General features: G+C 43.0%; 1 protein-coding gene across 2 annotated transcripts; it reads right to left on the reverse strand.

Moving 5' to 3' along the window:
* Positions 1 to 1620: 1620 nt before the first annotated feature.
* Positions 1621 to 20358, reverse strand: AMD1 (adenosylmethionine decarboxylase 1). Of its 2 annotated transcripts, none has more exons than XM_040597626.1 (9): positions 19827 to 20358; positions 9457 to 9543; positions 7810 to 7936; positions 7207 to 7309; positions 6338 to 6380; positions 6096 to 6240; positions 4969 to 5061; positions 4730 to 4885; positions 1621 to 3777 (listed from the first exon to the last, which is right to left on the reverse strand). In XM_040597626.1, the coding sequence occupies exons 1-9, from the start codon at positions 19955 to 19957 to the stop codon at positions 3637 to 3639; spliced, it is 1026 nt and encodes a 341-aa protein (XP_040453560.1). In that variant the 5' UTR covers positions 19958 to 20358; the 3' UTR covers positions 1621 to 3636. The 2 variants fall into 2 exon arrangements, with proteins under 2 accessions (XP_040453560.1, XP_040453561.1); XM_040597627.1 differs by lacking the exon at positions 19827 to 20358 and adding an exon at positions 11871 to 13373.
* Between the last annotated feature and the right edge of the window lie 992 nt (positions 20359 to 21350).

Here is a 21350-nt window from a genome sequence, read left to right on the forward strand (position 1 = left end):
TTTCATGGGACACTGTGACCCCCAGCACTCATCACTCCGGACTGATCTCAAATGCAGCAAGTCCACAAAACAGACCAGGCTACCAAGGGGAAACAGAAAACCTTTCCTAGGCATACAGGGATAAACCAGAATTCAGTTTTAAAACTGCTGAACCAAACAGGTGACCTAGCACCACAGAAAAAAACCCAAAAAAACCCCAAACAACACAACCCTGATATATTCAGTGCATTCTCCTGAAACTCAGTCTTCACCAAGACAGTCTCCTCTCAGTCAGCACAGGTCTTTGTTGATAGCAGTAAAGCTTGTGGAATGAGATATGCTCCCTGTACTACAGGTGGCATCAAAATACAGACTATTAAAGCTGGACCTCAAACACCTACAAGACTGGGTCTACTGTCAGATTAATCCCATCCGGAAAAAGCCCTTCCTACCCCTTTACAGCAGTTACTTCCACTGATTTATTCACAGGAATTAAGTGGACATGTGAACCTGCAGACAGTTACATTTCCTTCACAAGTTTATGAAAAAAATATTTAACACAGCTGATGATTACAGCAAGCTTTGCATTTCTCTTGCTATAATTGATAGAATTATGTAGATACCATCTAATTTCTCATGTCAGTATCAGCACCATTTGCAAGAGAAGGGCTAGTGTAAAGGAGTGTTACTGACGAATACTCCTGAGGTGGAAAGCATGAAGATGACAAGTAATCTTACAAGAAACCTGCTAACTTCAGGCAAACTGGATTAAAATAGAAGATTAAGATGAATCTTCAGTTTTGTGGAGGTCAGTCTAGAAAGCAGTTCTTCAGAGGCAGGTTACTGCTAACTTGTCATATCCAAGATTGTCAGACAGGATCTCTTGATGCTGTAAGCTGAAATTTCTTCTGTTCATGGAAGACTCTGGTGTTTTCAGTGTTGAAGTACTTCATGTAACTAAAAGATCCTATTTAACATCCAAAACACAATCAGAAGGGTCTAGCATCACATAATAGGTTCTGGGTGACTAACAAAACCTTTATGTAGACATGTGCAATTTAAAGGTATTAGGCCTTCAACACTAAACACAAGTTTTTCCTACTTTGGTGACACCACCATTATTACTAGGGCTTTGGAGGTATGGTGAAACTGCAGCCATTATTCCTGTAGGACTGATCACATGGAATTGTGGAAGTTCCAGTTATGTTGGGTTACAATTATGTTGGCATCCACTTAGCACTGACATTCCTAGCCACTAACTTTTGGTCTAGTTCACTATCCAGATTAGGTACATGCCTACTTTATCTTGAGACAAACTTCACCCTGAAGCCTCAGTCTAAGCTTAAGTAGCATAAATGTATGCTAGGAGCAGAAGAAGTAGGAATTGTTTTAATTCAGGGAAATATTTGAGATAGTTAATACTGAAATAAAAATACAGGTTAAGATGACAGCAAATCTCTGATTGTTAGCTGTTAAGAACAGCTAATATTTTCATTTTGCTTCCTTTAACATGCCGTCTCATTTTAAACTAGCAACACATTAACAGTTGAGATGGACCCCCTACAAGGACAAAGTAAATTTCAGAAGTAAACCAGCTGGTACCAAAAGCATGAAGGGTAGAATTGCTGCATCATCACTACAAACAATTTAAGCGAACTTTTATTGAAGCATTAAGTTGTGGTACAGATATTTTTAAATGATCAAAGTCTAACACCACAGAAATTATTATAAACACCATACTCCCCCCCATCCTGATCACCCTAGATAGTTCAGTAATCCATTCAAAACCTTTCATTTTTATAGCCAAGGCTTATGCTTCTGCTTGTAAGATGTGTATTTCAGTATTACTTGAAAAGGGATCTTCAGTCTACTTTAAGGACCTCAAGCCAACAAACATCAGGTCAGCTGGGACAATGTTTAAGCACAAAAAAACCCCACTGGAATATTGGTCCTCAATATTAACACCAAAAAGCATTAGTGCCATTTACAGCATGTAATTGGTAACACTGGTAAAGAACATCAACAATATGCTTAAAAGAAAAAACAAACAAATCAAAGTGTTGCAACCACTTGATTTCTAACCAAGCAGACTTTAGTTTAGAAGCACTGAAAAAGTGCTTCATTTATAAATACGGAAGGAACAAAAAAACACTGCGTCAAACCAGTAAGTCAAAACATTGCAAGGACAAAGGAGGGGGGAAGATAATCTCTATTTTATAGTTAACATGCTGGTCTCACAGCTGTTAGAACCCCAGTATTTGCAAACATAGCGGAAAGTGTGCCAGCTCTGTAAAGCCTGCATTTTAGTCAATACCCATTAAAGCGACTTTGATTAACACACTTATTCATGCTCTATGAATAGCATTCTACTTCACTTCTGCCCAGGTGTCCCAGACAGTTCTTGTTCTATGCCTTCACTTAATGCCCTCAAGTCACAGTAAGAGGAACCACCTTAGTAATTAGGAGGAAAAAACAGATGAAGTCACAACACTCAAATACAACATAAGTCACATGCACAACAATGTTACAGGACTGTCACAAGATAGAGGCATTAACTTTGCTTGGAACAACAAAATGAAGCGACACTGGATCAATTTAGAAGCATTCTTTACAGTTAAGAAGTGGTAGGTCATCGGTTTTACTGAGAGTAATCCAAACCAATCACACCCAGACTGGCAAATTCCACTCCTTCACTAGATCTACCTGCCAGTGCTCCAGAGCACCAGCTTCTTAGTCTGACATAACTGGTGATTAGGAAGATGTTTGGTGCTAATATGAACTTGCACTTTGCAAGGCTGTCATATACCTATGCCAAAGCACTTGTATCCTGACTCAGCTCTTCCCTGTCAAGTCTTGGACCTTCTTCAAATTCTGCCATTGTGTAGCAGTGTGACAGCTTAGGGATGCTAACAGATAAATGAGCACTAAGGCAAGATGAAACTTAACCTGTTAGTACCAATACCAAAGTTTCTAGAGGTGAAAGACCAATGCATCAGCCCAGTCCTACAGTATAACTGAGCAAATTCCTGTAAGATTTATTAGAGCATGAAACGTCAGTCTGATTTAAAAATAAATCAACCACCACCTGTAGTAGCAAAATAATTTGTAACTGTTGTAAGAACTTTCTCCAAACATGAAAGTGTTAATTAGAAATGTTTTCATTAGAAATCATAAAAGTCTGTCAGAAACTGTTTTAGACTGAAATCACAACATAGATGAAAAAACGAGCAACAATTTAAAAAGAGAACTGTCCCCAGCAAGTAGGTTGAGGGCTCAAGTCTAATGAGGACGAAAGCCCTGTCTGTGGGGAATTTTTGGTGATACCTGGAGAAAAACTATACTGTGTGTAATTCTACCTGAATCATTTTTACAAGTGTTGTAAAGTTTCATACAGTAAGATTTTTCTACATGCACTTCAATTTCACAGCAAGAGTGGCATAGAGTACCTAAACACAGAAGAGAGCATTCATGCAAGATATCTAACTCCTTGATATAATAATGCATACAATTCAAAATGGTTATACTATGATTACACCTAGGGCTTTCCACAACTATAAGGTGGTGGGAGTGGAAAGCATGGCCCCCTGAATCATTAACTAAAAAGCAACCACCACCTTCTATATGGCATTTCTTTTTGCGTTTTTTCTTCATGCTTAATCAACTGTGCTGTTGCTGGCGATTTTTTGTAAAACTGGTAAATACAAAATTATAATCACTGAATTGGGCAATCTGGTGGTCAAGACGTTTAAACCCTTCTATCTTCTGGGCAGAAGAAAACACTGTACGACATTTAGAGCTCTAGAAAACAAAAAAGTGAAAGTTATTTTTAAACTCAGCATTTAGAGATGGAGTAGCACAATACTCGTGTGTGGTTCTTGTGATACTGTTACCAACATGCTTCAAACCCATGCCTGACAGTGCTGCAGGAAGTTTCAATCCCAAGCAACAATTCTGCTCCCTATGTATGGTACTGCTTTTCTATGCAACATTATGGGTGACTGAGCACCTTTCCTATGAGGACAGGCTGGCAAGTTTGAGGGTTGTTCAGCCTGGAGAAGGCTCCCAGGGAGACCTTACTGCAGCCTTTCAATACTTAAAGGGGGCCTATAAGAAAGATGAGGACAAACTTTTTAGCAGGGTCTGTTGCGATAGGAAGAGGTAATTGTTTTAAACTAAAAGAGGGTACATTCAGGCTGGATAGAAGGAAGTTGTTGGTTTTTTCTTACAAGGGTGATCAAACACTGGAACAGGTTCCCCAGAGGTGGTACATGCCCCATCCATGAAACATTCATGGTCAGGTTGAACAGGGCTCTAAGCAAACTGACCTAAGTGAGGATGTCCCCTGCTCATTGCAGGGGGGCTGGACTAGATGACCTTGTGAAAGGTCCCTTCCAACTTAAAACCATTCTATGATTTGCTGGCAGCACCACCATTAACCGCAGCACTTCAACTAACAGCTGCAGCCAAATCCAGAAAAATGCAAAAGCAAGTTATGCCTACACTGCAGTGCAGAGGAAGCTGGTAGAATACTGAGACTGGGCTGCCTTACCACAGTATTTCCTAAGTTTTCTGGAGATCAAGATTTAGTACAAGCCAAGGTAATACTGAGGAATATTTTACTTCCAAAGCAACTACCATCCAAACAAGAGGCAGTCATGAAACTACTGCTCCAGTAAACAAATTCTAGCCTTGCTTTTGTTTGCATCTATATGCATTTCAGAGGCTAACAAGCTAATGAAAGAAAACTCACCTGATTAACAAAGAGGGTTGTCACAAATTTTCCTGGCTTGAAAACCTCTACAACTTTTCTAATCAGGTCATCATAAGAGGTCTGACTTATGTTTGTTTCAAAACTAACATAAGAAAACTCTGGTTCTGGAGTGATGTGAATAGTCCAGTAAGTTCCCTGAAAAAAAATTAAGTTTATTACTACCACCAAATAATTACTATTTTATTTTAACATTAATTAGTAGTAAGTGTAAAACTTACATCCGATTTCATCCCATTCATTGAATACCCACAAGGATTGAACATTGTAGCATCAATAACAGAACCTGGTATCAGGTCACGAATTCCACTCATCTGAAATTAAAATAGAAAAAGTTAAAATTACACCACTCAGTTTATCATGCATCCTTACACTTGTTTACATTTAACTCTGGCAGAATGAACACCAATTTAGGTGACAACACCAAAATTATCCCTATAATAAGTCAGTTTGATAATCTGTACCACTGTAGACGAGCTTGCTTTTGCAACCTCTCACTTATGCAGTCATTAAGCACTAAGTTGCCATGTAGATACACCGCCTCTTACAGAACCCAGTTGCATACCTCCAAGACAAAGGAACAGCTAAAAATCCAAACCAATTTTTTTCTGCAACCAAAATGTAAAACGGAGCTCCTGTTCAACCAGTATCTACGAAGTGAAGGCTGTTTACATTTACTCAAGTGAGAATACACTTCTTTGTACTCAAGAATGAAGTGCAATCCCAAGCACTCTCATTTCCCACATGGTACTTGAGCTACAGTCAAATCTCAATAGCAAATACAGTATGCTAATCAAGCCAGATGAAGTCACTGTACTTGCCAGAGAAACATGGTCATGTGAAACATGGTCATGTCACAGGACTTCCCCATTTGTAAAAAGGAGGCAAAGCCATCAAGTTATACTTACACATTAAATCTCACCCCCACCCCTCCCAACTATCCAAATGGTTCCGTGATTTAACCTTAATTTTGGTACCTAGATTCCCCTGGCATTCATTATCTTCACTGAAAGTCGTACTCCTCACAATCTCCATCCTTTATTGGAAGTTTCTGAATTGTGGGTTTATTCCTATTCCTCAAATTTTCAGAAGATAAGCTTCCAATCACTCAGAACAATGCAAACTGCTCCTTTCAACAGATTAAAGCAGGAGCACTGAAAATGTGAAGTTACATTCCTGAAAACATTCTGGAGTGAAATCCATTTTACCCCCCAAACATTAACTTGACATTTTCTATGAGATCTCTCCTACCACAAAATAAACCTTGTTGTATTAAGAGGTAGAGTGAAGAATTTTGTTGCCCCATTTCCACCAATCCCCAGAATGCTTAGTTCTCAAGCAAACATACACGAGTGACATCATTTGCAGTAACACCATCTTTCATGTAGAACTGGTCCATAACTACTGGGTCAAGCTCACTCATCAGAATTTCCAGTGTCTGATCAGGCTGATTGGATATCCGACTCTCTGGGAAATCCAGGGTGTACAGGTACCTATATAAGATACAAATAATATAAGTAATAAATACTAGTAGCACCAAGTTCAGTTCTACTGCAAGCCCCAAAGACTTCTAAGTCTTCACATACATACCAGCAATCAGAATTCATACGCCCCATGCAATAAGCTGCTCCATCTAGACAACACAGAAAGTCTCCAGTTAATGTAAAAAATTAGCTTCATCCTATAATTTTACGATAGCAGAAGTCTTTCAAAGAATACTAAAAGGTTCACTGATACAAATCAGCATCTGTATCAAATAACCAGACATTTAACTTCAGGAATGTAAAACAAATAATGAGAAAAACCAGCTCCTTCAGACTGTGGACTAGACACTCCAGTTCAGAGCCTACTAACAAGCAATTCAGATTACAGCTTTACCTATGCACAGACAGAAGCCCTGGTACTCTTAAGCATCTACTTAATAAATTAATGATTAGCCTTTATTTTCAAATAACTTGGGTAAGTACTACAGCTTCATGCTCCTTCAAAAAACTTTTCTGCCAGCCATTAAAAGTTCAAGGTTATTCTTCTAAGTTTTAGACTTTGAGATGCTTAAAATAGATCTTTAGTGGAGGGACTTTTCCAAGAACGCTTATGTTCAGTGTGTTAGTTACCTTAAATTACTATTCTACCTTTCTAATGAGGCTTTTAGGGTTAAGAGCTGGATTCTGCAGACTGACTTACTACACTCCATTTGTAAGTCTGAAGATGACCACAGTTAAGACAAGGTGCTAAAGTATGATTTAAAATGTAATTTTGGCAAGTCAGTGTCAGAAATCAAGGTAAGTATCTGTAGCTTTTGGTTTTTACACAGTCAAGAGCTTGTGCTGGCTGCAGAACTGCAAAGACTGCTGAATGAATGGCCTGGCAGCCTGTCTGTACTGTACTGCTTGTCCCTTCTCACTTCACATCAATGCTTCACAGAAGCTATGCAGCTTTGTTCAAGTTCATGAACTTACTTGGGAAAATTTCATTAAGAAACTCTACTTCTTCCTGGAAATTCCTATGTGGGTACTCCTGGTGGGAAGGCTTCATGAAATTCTTACGTGAATAAAAGAAGCTCTGAAAAAAAAAGTGCATCTTAGATATTGGATATATCCATCCACCTTGAATCAAAAAAATCTAGATAAATGGAAGTATTATAGGCTTTCACAGGACCCAAGTTGTCATTGTCAAGTCACTGCTACCTGTACTTCCATTTCAGAGTCATATGGTTATCCTTATCTTAATTTGTAAGCTACAGGATACAGCTCACTTCAAATTTGTTTTCCACAAGAAAACATCAGTGACTTCAGCACTGACAACACAGGCATGAAGGTCTTTCACCCTTCAAGAACCTTAACTCAAGCCAAACACTTTCAAGTTGGCATCCTTTAAGAGGCAAATAGAAGGCTAACTCCTACAGCAGAGCAAGGTATCTTGTATTACAGTTTTCCCATTACGGGAAGTTTATGTAAATAGAAAAGATGTTTCAGAATATTTAATAAAATCAGTGAGTTTGAAATATCAGTAAAAAGCTTTTTGTACGTTCTAAGGAAGATAGAGAATTTTTGACATCTTACCTGAATTGAGTCAAACCCACTGTACTCCCTAGCAAGCTCCAACAGGGGAACCAGTGCTTGCAGTAAGAGGGTGGTACCACACGTCTTCAAAATGAAACGTCTCTTGGAGACAAACATGCTACTCTCACTGAAAAAAAAAAAAGATGTGTTAAAAATATAGTAAGTGCTTTATATGAAACAAGCCAGAACAGAACTGTTAGATCTTGGTTCTTATCCCAACCAAACGGCATTACTGTGAGTGAACATCCAGCATATGATACATAAGCATGCTTGGCAAATGGGTCAAAACCAGTAAGTTTCAGTTAACATTTGAGAGCTGTTATGACCTCCCAAACCAAATATCTGCTGGAAGCATGATATTACACAGCTACCACACTACAGAGAAAGAGGTACTACATGCATTACATATCCTCAGTCTTAGAGAAATACAAACATGCTGTGAAGTGGGTACACAACATAGACATACAGTTTCTTAACCCAGACACAGGACAGGGTCAAACTTGAAATCTGACTCTCAGCTGAAATGAAGTCTATGAGAAAGTGAACTCAAAAAAGGCAAAAGCTTTAGCTAAATTGGCCGGGTGTATATTCTAGGAAAACTGGCTACTAGAAGTGGTAAATCAGCACCTGTCCACAGGAACAGGAAGCCTCATGAGGAGAGTACACACACAGCTATACACTATGCCTTACACAAGATGCAGAAATTAACTATACATAAACTGTGAAGTCAGATACTTAACTACAATCCCACTGAACTGGAGAAAAGCATGGATACTACATCCAGAACACTTCAAACATGCATCACAAGTATCTTCTCACCAAGTAACTGAATAATGAGAATGAAAGTCTAACTTAATTCACTCACTCTGTCTGGAATGCTGTTTAAGAATTCAAAGTCAAGGTTAGACTTCATCCAGTCTAGTTGTAACTAGTTAAATTCTCTTCAGGATTTTGTTTTACATATACTAAGCTCGTGGAAACAAGACTTCAGCACCATTTGACTAGCTTGCTCTTAGCCCAACCTTGCCCTCAAGGCAGCCTTTAAGAGCACAAATGCTTCAGGTTTTCTAATCTGAAGTAAGGCAGAGAATGTCAATGTGTCTGTAAAGTTCATGTAGAAAAAGCAGGAAACTATTTTGCAAGATGAAAACCATGGCAAAAGTAGCATCCTTATAGCTGCTGTGCAACAAAAATTCCAAGATGTCAGGGAAGCTGCACTTTTGCAGCCAAGCTAAGGACATCTGAAAGAGTTGTTCCACTTGATTGCATTAACTGGAGTTAAAGCCGATCTACTGATAAAGTTTTTACTAATCTAGAAGTGACACCTACATGGACTATTTTGCTGAAGTAATCCTAAACCTCTTAACTGGTGAGACATTTACTGCCGAAAAAAAATCTGATCAGGTGCAGAAACACCACAGCTCCTTTATCATTTTAGTTGAAGAAAAAAGGCAAACACTGATAACTACAAAGACAGACATTGCCACTACTGAAGAGAAACATGGCATTACTGTAATTAGCAAACCTCTGCAAGTTTTAGTCAGATCCACAGCAGGATCCTAAACCAAGATCTCAGCCAAGTGGATCCCTGATAACAGCTTGAACTTTTGACCTCCTGGAGACTGAAATAATAAGCTAGTGGCTTACCTGAGTACATAAGCTTCCTGCTTGTCAGTTTTTGTCACACTTATGATCAAACAATGCACATTCTCCAGAAGTTTGTCCCACTCAATCCTGTGAAGAAATTATAGAAGAGCACAAACAACATGTTAAACTGAAGCTTTCTGGAACCCTGGGTAAAAAGTACAGCCCAAACAAGACCATAGCTCTTGCCTTCAGTTGCTGGATCTGAGCGCACAAAAGGAGAAGACTTTAATATAGGAACCATCTCCCACAATACTGTAACATCCAATTCTTAGCTCTTAATAGCTAAGCATTCCTCAAGATCTGTTCATGTAATCTTCTGCATGAGGACAATTGTCAAGCAGCAACCCCAAGCTTCTAACTAGGCAAATAAAGATAACCTTAAGTCCTGCATCCCACATGCACCAATATAAAATTTATTATGACTGAAGGTATGATTTAGGTTGACTCTCTATTTGCTTCAGTCACAGTAGTTATTGGCAACTACAAGAGTAAACCAGCAAGTTAACATGTTTTATTTGTCCAGATTAGAGTCAAATTCGTAATTTAATTGAAAACCAGTCCTAAAAACTAATACATCTCAATGACCTGAATTCCTCATTTTTCCATCAGGATCGCAGGATTCCTTCTACCTCTAGAAGATACAGAAGACTTGTTACAAGTACTTTGGAATACACTTACAAAAAATAAACTAAACTATTTGCATATATACTGCTAGATTTCAGTATAGTGGTAAAGTCTAGCATTTCAATTCTTTACTGTCATTACTCATCCTACAAGGAATTTTATTAAGAAACTAGAAGAGCTTATATTAATCCCCAAAACTTCCAAGCACTCATAAGAAATGGCAGACTTTACTTTCATTGTCACTTCAGTCTTTTGTCTACATCAGATTAGTAGAACACAGCAGTCAAATTTGTTAGAGCAGGCAGAAACATAGCTTCCTCAAGCTGCAAAATCACAAGACTGCCAGCTGCTCTACTTCTCCCATCCCTGCCTTCCCACAACATACCCCACCTGCAGGTTTGTGCTGGCTCTTGTGCTCAGATCTGTCAAACTAAGAAATTTACTAAGCCAGCATAAAACTAACCTGCCCATCAGTAGAGCTGGAACAACCAGTTGCAGCTAGAAGCATGAAAAAAGCCATTTTTTCATCCCCAAGCAAGGAATTAGATTGGCTCAGCTGCCTATGTAACTGTCAGCCTAATCCATCCTCAGGAGTCTGACCTCTCTACTTTTATTGACACTGCAAAAGCTCTACAGCTCTATGTCAGGGCAGAGCACTCACTGTAACTCTACCGGCAGGGCTACTCCAGCAGCCACCAACCCCTCCCCTTAGAAAACTGGTTGGTTTGCAAAGTTGGAAGGTTTTAGATTCTGCTGTACATGCAACCAGAACACTGAGATGCCCTTTGCCTCCAAACACCCAGCAAATAAATGCCTTGATTTCTCTCACCTGAGAATGCCTCCTTGAAACTTCACTCTATCTTTCCTATTAAACACTGAGTATTTTCCCTTTTAAAGCATGTATTACACTAAAGCAGTGTATTTATACAGGAGTCAGCCAGAATATACTTAGACACATGCCATAGCCTCCTTTTAGATGAGACTAAAGCTATTAAAAACAAGATTAATAGAATCCTATGTATCTTGAAATCCCTCCTAATTAAGTACCCATCTGAACAAGTTTATGAACTCTTTGATATAACTGGAAACTTAAAAATCAAAGTGAGGTTTTCCCTACCGACCATTAGTGAATCTTGATGAAATACATTTCTGCAGCTACAGACATGACAGCACAGACCACTCAAATCTGCATGTCAAATTAAAGAAGTTTGTTTTACTGCTCAGATAGAGTCCCACACATTTATTCAGCTCTAAACTTACATCATTGACTAGGTTTAGCTCTGTTCCCAATACTCAGGTTTACATGAAAATGCAAGTGTCTGCTCATCTTTGAAAAACCTGGTAAATGCAGAGAGCATAACCGTGTATCCTGTGTTTTAGGTAACGTTTTAAACACTCCTAGACAATCACAGTTTTGCTGAGAAGGGGACTGAAGGATTTAGTTTTCTCTGGAAGCTACAGCACACCTGCAAAAATTTGCCAGCCTTACTATCTTCCCTCTAATATCCTATTACACTCTTCCTGTAAACTGAACCAGGTAATGTGTTAACTTGTTCAAATCACTCTGGTACCACTACTGATTTTGTCTGCCATCAAAGAAACAACCAGCATCCGACACAGCACTTACGAAAGCAGAGGTAAAATTCCCTTATGCTGCCTGATGCCGAGCTGCAGTAACCCCATTTGCACATTACTACAAATCTCATTTTGCACTTGTCTAAGTATTAAAGGGTATGTAACTATCTTAGGATACACAAGAGCATAGGTCTCAGCCTTCACAAGCTTCTTACCTGGTCAGACAGTCAAAACCTCAACTTTACGTAGACAAGTGAGAACTTTCTTTGGTAGTACAGTTCTGTGCAGGCATTTCAGGAAAACTGCTCATTTTCTTTTCAATCACATAGAGGAAGATGTAACAATTTTGGTGTTCAAGAAGTCTAACAATGAAGGTTAAAACTTTGCTCAATTCTTCACTATTCCACTGCAGAAACGTAGCCAAGCATATGCTAAGTGTTCACGCATTCAACCTTTACAGGAACAAAGGGTAAGTTCACCATTTCATCTGAATACAGTAGCACTAAGGAAAAAAAGCCTACATGTTGAGAAATATACAAGATGTCAGGCTTGATCCAGAAGCATACATAAACCAGACTAACATAAGGTTGCAACATCCAGGATCAGACTTTGCCACATTAGGGAGAAGGTTTGGACAGATACTGGCCTGTATCTACATGCATTTTTAAGTAGCACAGAAAACTACAGAAAGGCTGCTAACATGCTGGATTTAGTCTCTATATATTAAGCAAGATGACCTTAGTATTTGACATTTTCCATTGTTTAAAGCACAGCTAAGGAGGAACATCTGGGACTACTTTGTATCAAGCAGACTGAGTTCACTAGAAGTCTAGTTCTTGCATTTCTTCCTTTAATCTGTGTAATCATTTAAGTGTTACTAGTTAGAGTCAAGCAATGTTCACCCACATTTACTGTGAAAACAAAAATTCACCTTAAAAAAGTATTTCAGTAGTTATCAGTACATGTTTTGCAGCTAATCCCATTTTGGTTTTGGCAAGTAAAAATCCTCAAAGTCTGTAACCATGAAATACTGGAAAACGTTATTTCATAACTGAGTGAAGTTTTAACTGGGAAGTAAAGCCTCCAACTGAAAAGGCAAAATCCAAGACACCAGTTCTCAATAAAACTACTTCCTAAATTATTTCCTGTAGCCAGGTATCAGGACAATCCCAAACTCTTTGCAAACAGCTTTCCTATACTCAAGCCAAGCATACTAGAATATGATGCATGAGAATCATTGGTAGCCAACTAAGTTCTGTAGCAGACATGCATCCATTGGAACTCCAGACTGAAAAAGCATGAGACCAACTCCTTGCTGTTACATAGGCTTATTGCCCACTTCACTCCAAAGCTTAAGTTCCTGTTTCTGAAATTTCAAGTAACTGCCACCTAATTAAAAAATTACATTTCTCCAGTGGGCAAGCACCATGCCCATCTTAAATGGTTACACATGCTCAGAGAACACCAAATGAAAACAGAATAAGTCTATTCAAGTGTGAAAAACTGTCCGTGTTTGAATGGTAGAAAGCTACATGTTCTATACTTGACTAGGAGAACGTGCAAAAAGAAAATACCAAGTTTAGCAATCTACTCCTATACTGCAATGTTTAGTGCCTTATGAACTCTGACTTGTTACCAGAATGCGAGTGACTTCCGTTCAAACTGCCACCCAGCTATGTCAGTATGGTAAACCTATCAGAACTGAGAGGCATTTTAATTTATTTTCAGGAAGTACACTTACACTGTGTAATGAAACGAACAGTCAGCAGTTCTCAACCAAGTTCCAGACCATCACATTTGCTCCTCTATTTCCTACTTCTGAAAGAGTAAGCAATGAATCAAGTTTTCCTTGCCAATTAAAACTACATTTCTGAATGCAAGTTATTGCTCTGTTCTGAGCCTTTACCTTCAGGGGTAAACCAAGTTCTTAACACAGGACTCAAGCACCCCAAGCAGTAGCACAACACTGCTGCTTCAGGCCCACTGGGAAGGGGTAATAAGAATTTAGAGACTGGGAACTACATCAACAACTCAGCTCCTACTGGCAATTAACAGCCTCCAGAAGCATCCCATCCCACCATCCCAGTAACTGTACCTTGCTAATACCACCACCACTGGGAGGAAGAGATGTTTTGCAGTGGGGCTGCAACTCTTAAGAAATACACCCTATGGAACTTCTAAAGACAGCTTAAACTGTATACATACTCTTGCACAGCTCTTCATTAAAACAGAAGAGCCGACAAGTCTGTAGTGAAGTAGTAACAATCCTTATCTTGTACTTTCTGTAAGACCTTGTTTTAAAAAATCAAGCATTCAACTGCAGAACACTTATTCCTTCACCTGTTACCTACCAGGTGCTTTTTTTAGGAGCCAATAGATACAACAGTTACCTCATCAGCAAGCTACAGTTAAGTAGGTACATTCCTGCCAATACCATGATCCAGTATGGTCAAACTTATGTCTTGTCTAAACTACCAACACCAAGATGTAGCCGAGGGGCACCAAAGCTGGTGAAATACCAGTGTCTGCAGCACTGCAACAGTAGTTTCAAGCATCCTGAAACAGGCAGATGCAGTACAGACCAAATACACAGAAATCACAAGCTTTTTAAAGCATCTACTAGCAGTTAGGCTATTTCTCTACAGACAGCTGCATGTGAATTATTTATTAGAATTCTAACTTGGTTTATAAATTGCTGTTTAAGATTGATTATCTTGAACTATGTTCACACCCTGAGTTCAGGTACTGGCAACTTGGTATTTTTACTTCAGCAGTATCTGTGGAGTGCACAAACCCCACACACCCTCTATATGCTCTCAACATAGATATACAGAAAGACTGCCTGCCATCTCCCTTATCTTAAACTTAAGAAACTCTCCAGGGACGTGAACTTAATCTTGAATTAAAGACAGTCACCGGAACAGAAAATTGCAGCCACATAAAGTGATCCTGAACAGTACTCCTCACAAAATACTTCTTACCTAGAAAGTGTTTAGCCAGCTACTAAAGAAAATCACACCAAAGTATTCCAGCAACAGCTCAAAGATAGCCACTGACAGTGCTTTAAAGGTTGCATATTTCTCCCGGGGCAGGCCTTTATCATTATTGCAGTTACAACAGTATACATGCACTGGCAACTCCATCCTTTACATCCAAAGCTATTCAGTGTCTCAAAGGAGAACACATACCTGCCACCCAAGGTGTTTAAGAAAACATGAGCCCCAAATAGGTACATCATGGCTTCAACAAGACTTACAGGCAACATTCAGGGCAAGTCTGAGTGTAACCTTCTCCAAAAGGAACATGCTGTAAGGCAGAAATTATCTACCATAAGCCTCAAATCTTCCTCTTCTCCTGGGTGAGTCAACAGTCACTAATAAAGCCCTTTTCGGAATATACCAGTAGCTAGTTTTTTTTTTTTTTTAATCAGATGCTCTATCGAGTCTCACGCTAAGTGACCAGATCTTTGACAGGACGTGACTAATCAAATTCTTTAGCAGTTTCAGTGGTAAGGCAGGAAGATATCAAGAAGCTTTCAACACATATTAACTTCCTGCAAGCAGTATCACGACCAGGAACAGTGTGTAGAAGGGCTTGCTTCCTTTGTGTGAAGCCTTTCTTTACAGTTCAGAGGTACAAGCAAACATTTTACCTGTTATTTTGAACTTACTTGCTAAAATCTAGTTTATGAATACCACTTCTGAAGAGGGAAGACTGCATTCTTGCATAAAGTTCTCCAGATTACATTTCTTCTCCATGTAACACTCAGCAAGTACCAAGTGACAGAAGCCCCTATCCTGGCACAGTCCTGCCTACCCTACCTTCTCCCCAGTCTCCACACAGAGTAATGTTTGTGAACCCTACACTGTTGTTCCAGAGCACTGCAGGAGCAAGAGTAGAATGGGGCTCACTGACCAGCCTCCCTGTACCTTCACTGTTCTGATAAAACAGTCAGGTAACACTGCCACAATCCTAAGGACTGGGGGAAGGGGTTAGAGGTGCAACAGCACTGCAGCAGTGAGTTGAGTCAGGCTATAGGGTGCAGCACAACACAAGTATTTACAGGACTCCCATCAGATGCATGACTGTATTGGTGCTTAGAAGTTTTCATGTAGCACAGGATGAGAACCTCAGTTCACCCCGTACTGCTTACTACAGCACTAGTTTTTCTCTAGTTTCTTGCTTGCCCACATGGTTTAGACAAGTAGGAAGCACATTAAAGGTCCATAAACAAGCTTATTTCAGACCTTTCTTCAGGGTTCAATGCTTGAGATAGACTCTTTAATATTTGCATCATTAGCCCGCATTTCAAACTCCTGTACATTCAACATCATAAGCCTTGAGATGTGAAATGCATAGCTGCACATCTGAAGAAATAACCAGCTTATTTTACTGTGGGGACACCAAACATGCTACTCATCACCACAACTCTAGGGCTGGCAGCATGTTCATCATGTTTGCAGCAAACCTGCCTTTTTTTACACATCGTTTAAGGCTATTTTTTATAAAGTTTGCTTTACAAAGCATAGTGAGAACAAGTACTACAGTTAAAGCCAATTATTTCAAGACCACAAAAATGTTCATTCCACTTTAGAATATGAGTAAGGTAGGCACCTCCAGATGCTTGCCACTATGTCAACCACAAGACCTGTTCCCCCCCAAATCTTAAAAGCAAAGTAAAGCCCATGTTCAATACTTGAAGCTTTTAGTTGGGACCTTTACTGAATGTATTAGAACAGTAAGTATAGGTATCTTCTGTACTATTTCAGACCTATCTGAATTCTTCTCTAGAAAGCAGGCTTGCCCATAGGAGGAAAAAATGGAAAAAGTTTAATTGCATTAGTTGACTAACTTTTTTCCTATTTTTTTTTTGTTGGTGATCTCCAGCAAAGACTTTAAAACATCTAATCCCTAGCAAGCACATGCAACATGCAAATTTTTAGCTCTGAACACCAGCTTAGTCATCCAGTAGATGAATGGCTCACATTTCACTACTAAGCAGGTGTTACAATACAAAAGGCAAGCTCAACTGGTTTGCAACTTGATTCTAATTTAGCTATTGTTCTACAGTTTCAGCTTTGATTTCAAATTCTGTTCAACACAAACTAGTTTATTAGATTACCTTTACAAAATTAGCAAAATAGGATATATTCTGTTTCATTTGCATCCATCAACTGTAATAATTTAGTTCCAACAATTTTCTAAAATGAATGTTCATAATACTTAATTTCATGCTAGCAACACACCAACACTGATAATTACTCCCGGACACAGGTTAACTGCAATTTTCAGTCACATCACAGCTTCCTACTGGAGAAGTACATAGCTTCAACTAGCATCTTGTATTAAGAGCCAATTAACACAAAGGCCTTCAAAGCTTGCTCACAGCTTCAAAACAGTGTTAAAGACCACATGTTCAACAGTTAACAGTTTTATCTACTCTATTAAAACTTTACAGCCATATCTAAACCTTACAAAGGAACTGTCACAGTACCTGCCTTAACTGCATTAAATGCTTTTGAGCAGTTTTAAGAATTAAGTTTGCACTTTTGTAAACACAAATCTGAGCTCACGAACAGAACACCGGAGACCATGAATGTGTCAGTGAGGAAAACATCTGCAGAATGTTTTTTAACTAGATCTGTATATTCCAACACCAGCATATTAGTAGTCAAGTGTTTTTGGAATCTTTCCATTTGAAGACAAACACAACAGGAATCAAGTGGCCTCATAACTCAGATCATGCACACATATCTCAACTAGGATTTGCAATAAGTCTTCCAGGATTGCCTGGATATTACCTATACAAATTGATACCTTGTGGTATCTGCTACAGCATTAAACATCAAAGAAATGTATAACCGCATCTGATGATTTCCATGTTAAGCACATTATTCAAAAAGGTCTAAATAGCTTCAAGCCAAACACTTTCATGAGCAAACCACCTCATTACACCAACAGGTCAAAGGTAAACATGCATTCTGTAATACTTCTGGCATGGCAGAAACAAAGCTTCCAACACCCATGAGCTAGTGGTGTATACATATACACACATGCACACAGCACGGGCTACTTGTTACTTCAGGAAAGGCATTTACCGGCCCATTGGCAATTCAGATCTTTGCATAGCTAACTCTTCCAATATATACACACAGGAAACATCAAAAGAAAAGACTAATAACATATGCTAAGTATGCCTTTGAACAGAAACACTACCATTATTAACATATTCCAAACACTGAATACATCATGACAACCTCCCTGACCTAAGACCACTGGGTAACAGCGATACAAAAAGTAGATCTGGATACTCTGAAAACACCGGATCCTCCAGCTACCATAAAAGCTACTGAAAAGTTAAAGTTCACCATATTGGTATTTAACTACCAACATAAGTATAACCTTCAGATCTGCACTGTATAGTTGAAAAAAAAGGCTTGCCTCAACTATGTCTGCTGATTACACCTACATATCAATCTTGTCATCTTTACCAACCCATATACAGTCCTGGGTCCATAAGCTGATCCTGCTTTGTGCTTCAAGCTCACAGCTACCGTTTCCCGACACTTCCAGGGCACCTGTGCCAGGACATAATTTTCTGGAGATGTACAGCTGGACCCACTATTGCAAATCACAAGTTCGGGCATTCCAGTCTTCCCAGACCACCTCCCTATAAAATACTGCACTGGCAATCGCCAGGAAAGACTTTTTCACACCCGCCTTGCCCTGCACGGTTTCAGAGACGACCGGCGTGCCGGCAGGTGGCCATCAGCTACCGTGCCGCCTAACAAAGGGCGAGCAGGCACACCTCCGCGGCAGGAGGGGAGCTGCCCTCTCCCAGCGAGGCCCGGGCGCGGAACACGTGTGCGCAGGCGGCCGCGCAGGCCCCGGGCCCGCCCGCCTCCCGCCCCGGGTGGCAGCGAAAGAAGCGCCAGCACATTCCTCACATGCCCATTGGGTGACAGGCGCGGGCCCACCCCTCCGCGGCGCCCGGCGCTCATTGGCCTGAACTTGTCAATGGGGTGGGGGGTGGGGGGGAGAAAAAAAAAAAAAAAAGAAAAAGAAAAGAGGCAGCGCGAGCTGGGAGCCGAGCCAAGAGACTCACGTGTAAATCGTGGCTCCAGCCACACTTGTGGGGGGGGAGGAGGGACACCCCCCCCCGCCTCGCCACCGGCGGCCACCGGGTGGGTTCCCGCGCACCGCTCGCTGCCGTCCCCGAGCGCCGCTGCGTGAGCCTGCCCAGCCACACGGTACCGGAGGTGGCGGCGAAACCGGCCATGTGAGGGAACCATCAATCCTCGTCGCGACAGCGAGAGGGATCTCCCCTGTCCTTCATGAACCGGGGATGCGATTCCTATAGCCACACTCCCGGCAGCGCGGCACAGCCGGGCCCAACGGGCAGGTTCTCCGAGCCCTCCCATCCCGAGGCTGCCGGGGTCAGGAAGCCCCGCCGTGAAGGGACTTACCGCGGCTCCCCCCGCGAGCGGGGCCAGCCGCCACCGGCAGCCGCAGCGTGCGCGGAGCCTTGGTGCAGAGGGGTGGGCGCCGCTGCCATGCCCCCGGCCGCCAGCGGCACTGCGACACTCCACCAGCCGCCTCCAGCCGCAGGCACTCCCGGCCGGCGCGGCACACGCCCGGCTCCCCCCGCCGCCACATGTTGCCAGCACGGACCGCACGGGGCTGCACGCGGCGGCAGCACGGAATGGCTTCCGCCCCCCCGGCACCGCCACCCGCCACCCCGCCCGCCCGGGACCAGGGGAAGCTCCCTGCCTCCGCGGGCCGGCGCCGCAGCCTTGCAGGGCGGGAGGTCTCTGGAGGGCGGCGGAAGGTCACCCCCTGCCCTCCCGCGGGTGCGGGGACGCTGCGCCGGCTGACGGGAGAGGCCGGTGCTGTCACCGAGGGAGGGGGGAGGGAGGCCGCCTGCCCGCCGCGCGCGGCCGTTGCCACCAACCGCCCCCCCGAGCCACCCCGGAACCAGCCCCCATCAGCGCTGCCGCCAGCCCGCGCACGGCCATTCCGCCGCCCCGCCCGCACTCTCGCCCGCCGCCTCCCACCCAGCGCCGCCACCGCCGCCACCACGCCCGGGCCCCGCGCGCGCCGGCCATCCACCGGCCCCTCCCGCCCGCTCAGGGCAGCGCTCCCGCCCGCCGCCTCCCCGGCCGTTAACGGACCTGGGTATGGTGCGAAGATCGCCGGACCCCTTGCTCTGGTGCGGCTCCTGCTGCGCGGGCTGCTGCCGGGCGAACCACACCTCCAGCAGCTTCTCGGTCCCTTCGAAGAAGTGTGCACCGTTCTCCTTCATGGTGAGACAACTCGGCAACCAACAACCACAGAAATTAACGACAACCAAACTACCGCCCCCGGCCGCTACCGTTCGCTGCTGCACGGGCCGCGCTGCCGCCGCCGGGTCCTAGTCCGTCCGGGCGCGTTTCACCTTCTAGGGAATTTGTTTAATATTAATTTACAGAAGAAAAAAAAAAAAAAAGATTTTTTTTTCAAACCAGCGAAAACCACCCGGAGTGCGCGGCGGCAAATACGGCGTGAGCGTGTGTGAGAAGATTACAGTCCGAGCGGGGGTGCGGGCGGGCAGGCGATGCGGTTCAGTTCCTTGTAGTCCGTGTGTTCCCCTGTTACAGAGAAGAGCGTTGAGCGAGCGCTAGCTAATGTCGCCGGCCATACTGTGTAAGCGAGCGGTTAGTGCGCACGCAGCCCCTTTTATAGCTCGCAGGTAACCGCATCACGTAGGATTGCGCTCGCCATTGGTTGGCAGCCGCTCGGGCCCGCCCTTCCCTGCTTCCTGTAGGACGGCAGTGACGCCTGTCAAGGCATATGCCGGTTCCTCTGGCCTACGCCCGCTGCAGCCCGCCCGCCCGCCGGGAGCGGGAGTGGGGATCGGGGAGCGCGGGCGGTGGCAGGGCTGGGGCAGCGCCCGGGGTCGGGCCGTGCCGTGCCGTGCCGTGCCGTGCCGTGCCGTGCCGTGCTGTGCCGTGCCGCCCCGCCCCCGGGGGTCGCGGGGAAGCGCGGCCTGTGGTCGGTAGTGAGCGATTCGGCGGGGGGGGTGGGTGGGGGGTGCGAGAGGGAGCTGAACATGGCCGAGAGACCACGGGGGAGCAAACTCCGACACAAGTACGCGCGCAGTAAAGAGCAAGCTCGGAGTAAAGCCCCTTCCCGGGCCCGCGCTGCAGCGCTCCCTCTGCCCCTAACGCTGCTTTCCCTCTGCGCCTCCTCAAACGTGCATCGCTGCCTGGCAAAGAGGAGGCTTAGCCAGGCGTTCCAAAGCAATTCTCGCTCCCCCCTTCCCTTCGAGGATCTGTGTGTGTGTGACCGAGGAGTAAGAAGTTAGTTACACGTGTGGCAGGAGAAGAGAGTGCCTGGGGAGGGCGTGTGTCTGCGGGCACCATACAGAAGGGGAGGCGACTGCCTGCTGGGAGGAGGGGGTGTATGTATGTGTGTAAATATGCGACTACCAGCAGTCTTTTTTAATCATATTTAGAACAAATTGTTGCAGACTAACCAGCTTTCTGGTCGTTGAAAACATCTTTCATCGATACTATTCTATCTTATGGCCCAGAATTGCTATATTCTTCATGGTAAGGAAACCCTCACTGCAGACCAAATGAAGACCAGAGAGTCCTGTCTGCCCCAACGAGCTTACAGTCCAAACCAGAGGACAAGCAGCAGCAGATGGCTGAGGA

The sequence above is a fragment of the Falco naumanni genome, chromosome 6 (assembly GCF_017639655.2).
Source record: "Falco naumanni isolate bFalNau1 chromosome 6, bFalNau1.pat, whole genome shotgun sequence".
In the NCBI taxonomy this organism is placed as follows: Eukaryota; Metazoa; Chordata; class Aves; order Falconiformes; family Falconidae; genus Falco; species Falco naumanni.

Bases quoted from the DNA above. Each gene is read 5' to 3' on its own strand.
- AMD1 (XM_040597626.1), bottom strand. From the start codon at position 19,957: ATGAAGGAGAACGGTGCACACTTCTTCGAAGGGACCGAGAAGCTGCTG. The intron at 7,937-9,456 runs GTAAGCCACTAG...TTTTTTTTTCAG, and splicing joins CAGGAAGCTTATGTACTCAG to TGAGAGTAGCATGTTTGTCT. The intron at 3,778-4,729 runs GTGAGTTTTCTT...TTTGTTTTCTAG, and splicing joins CAACCCTCTTTGTTAATCAG to AGCTCTAAATGTCGTACAGT.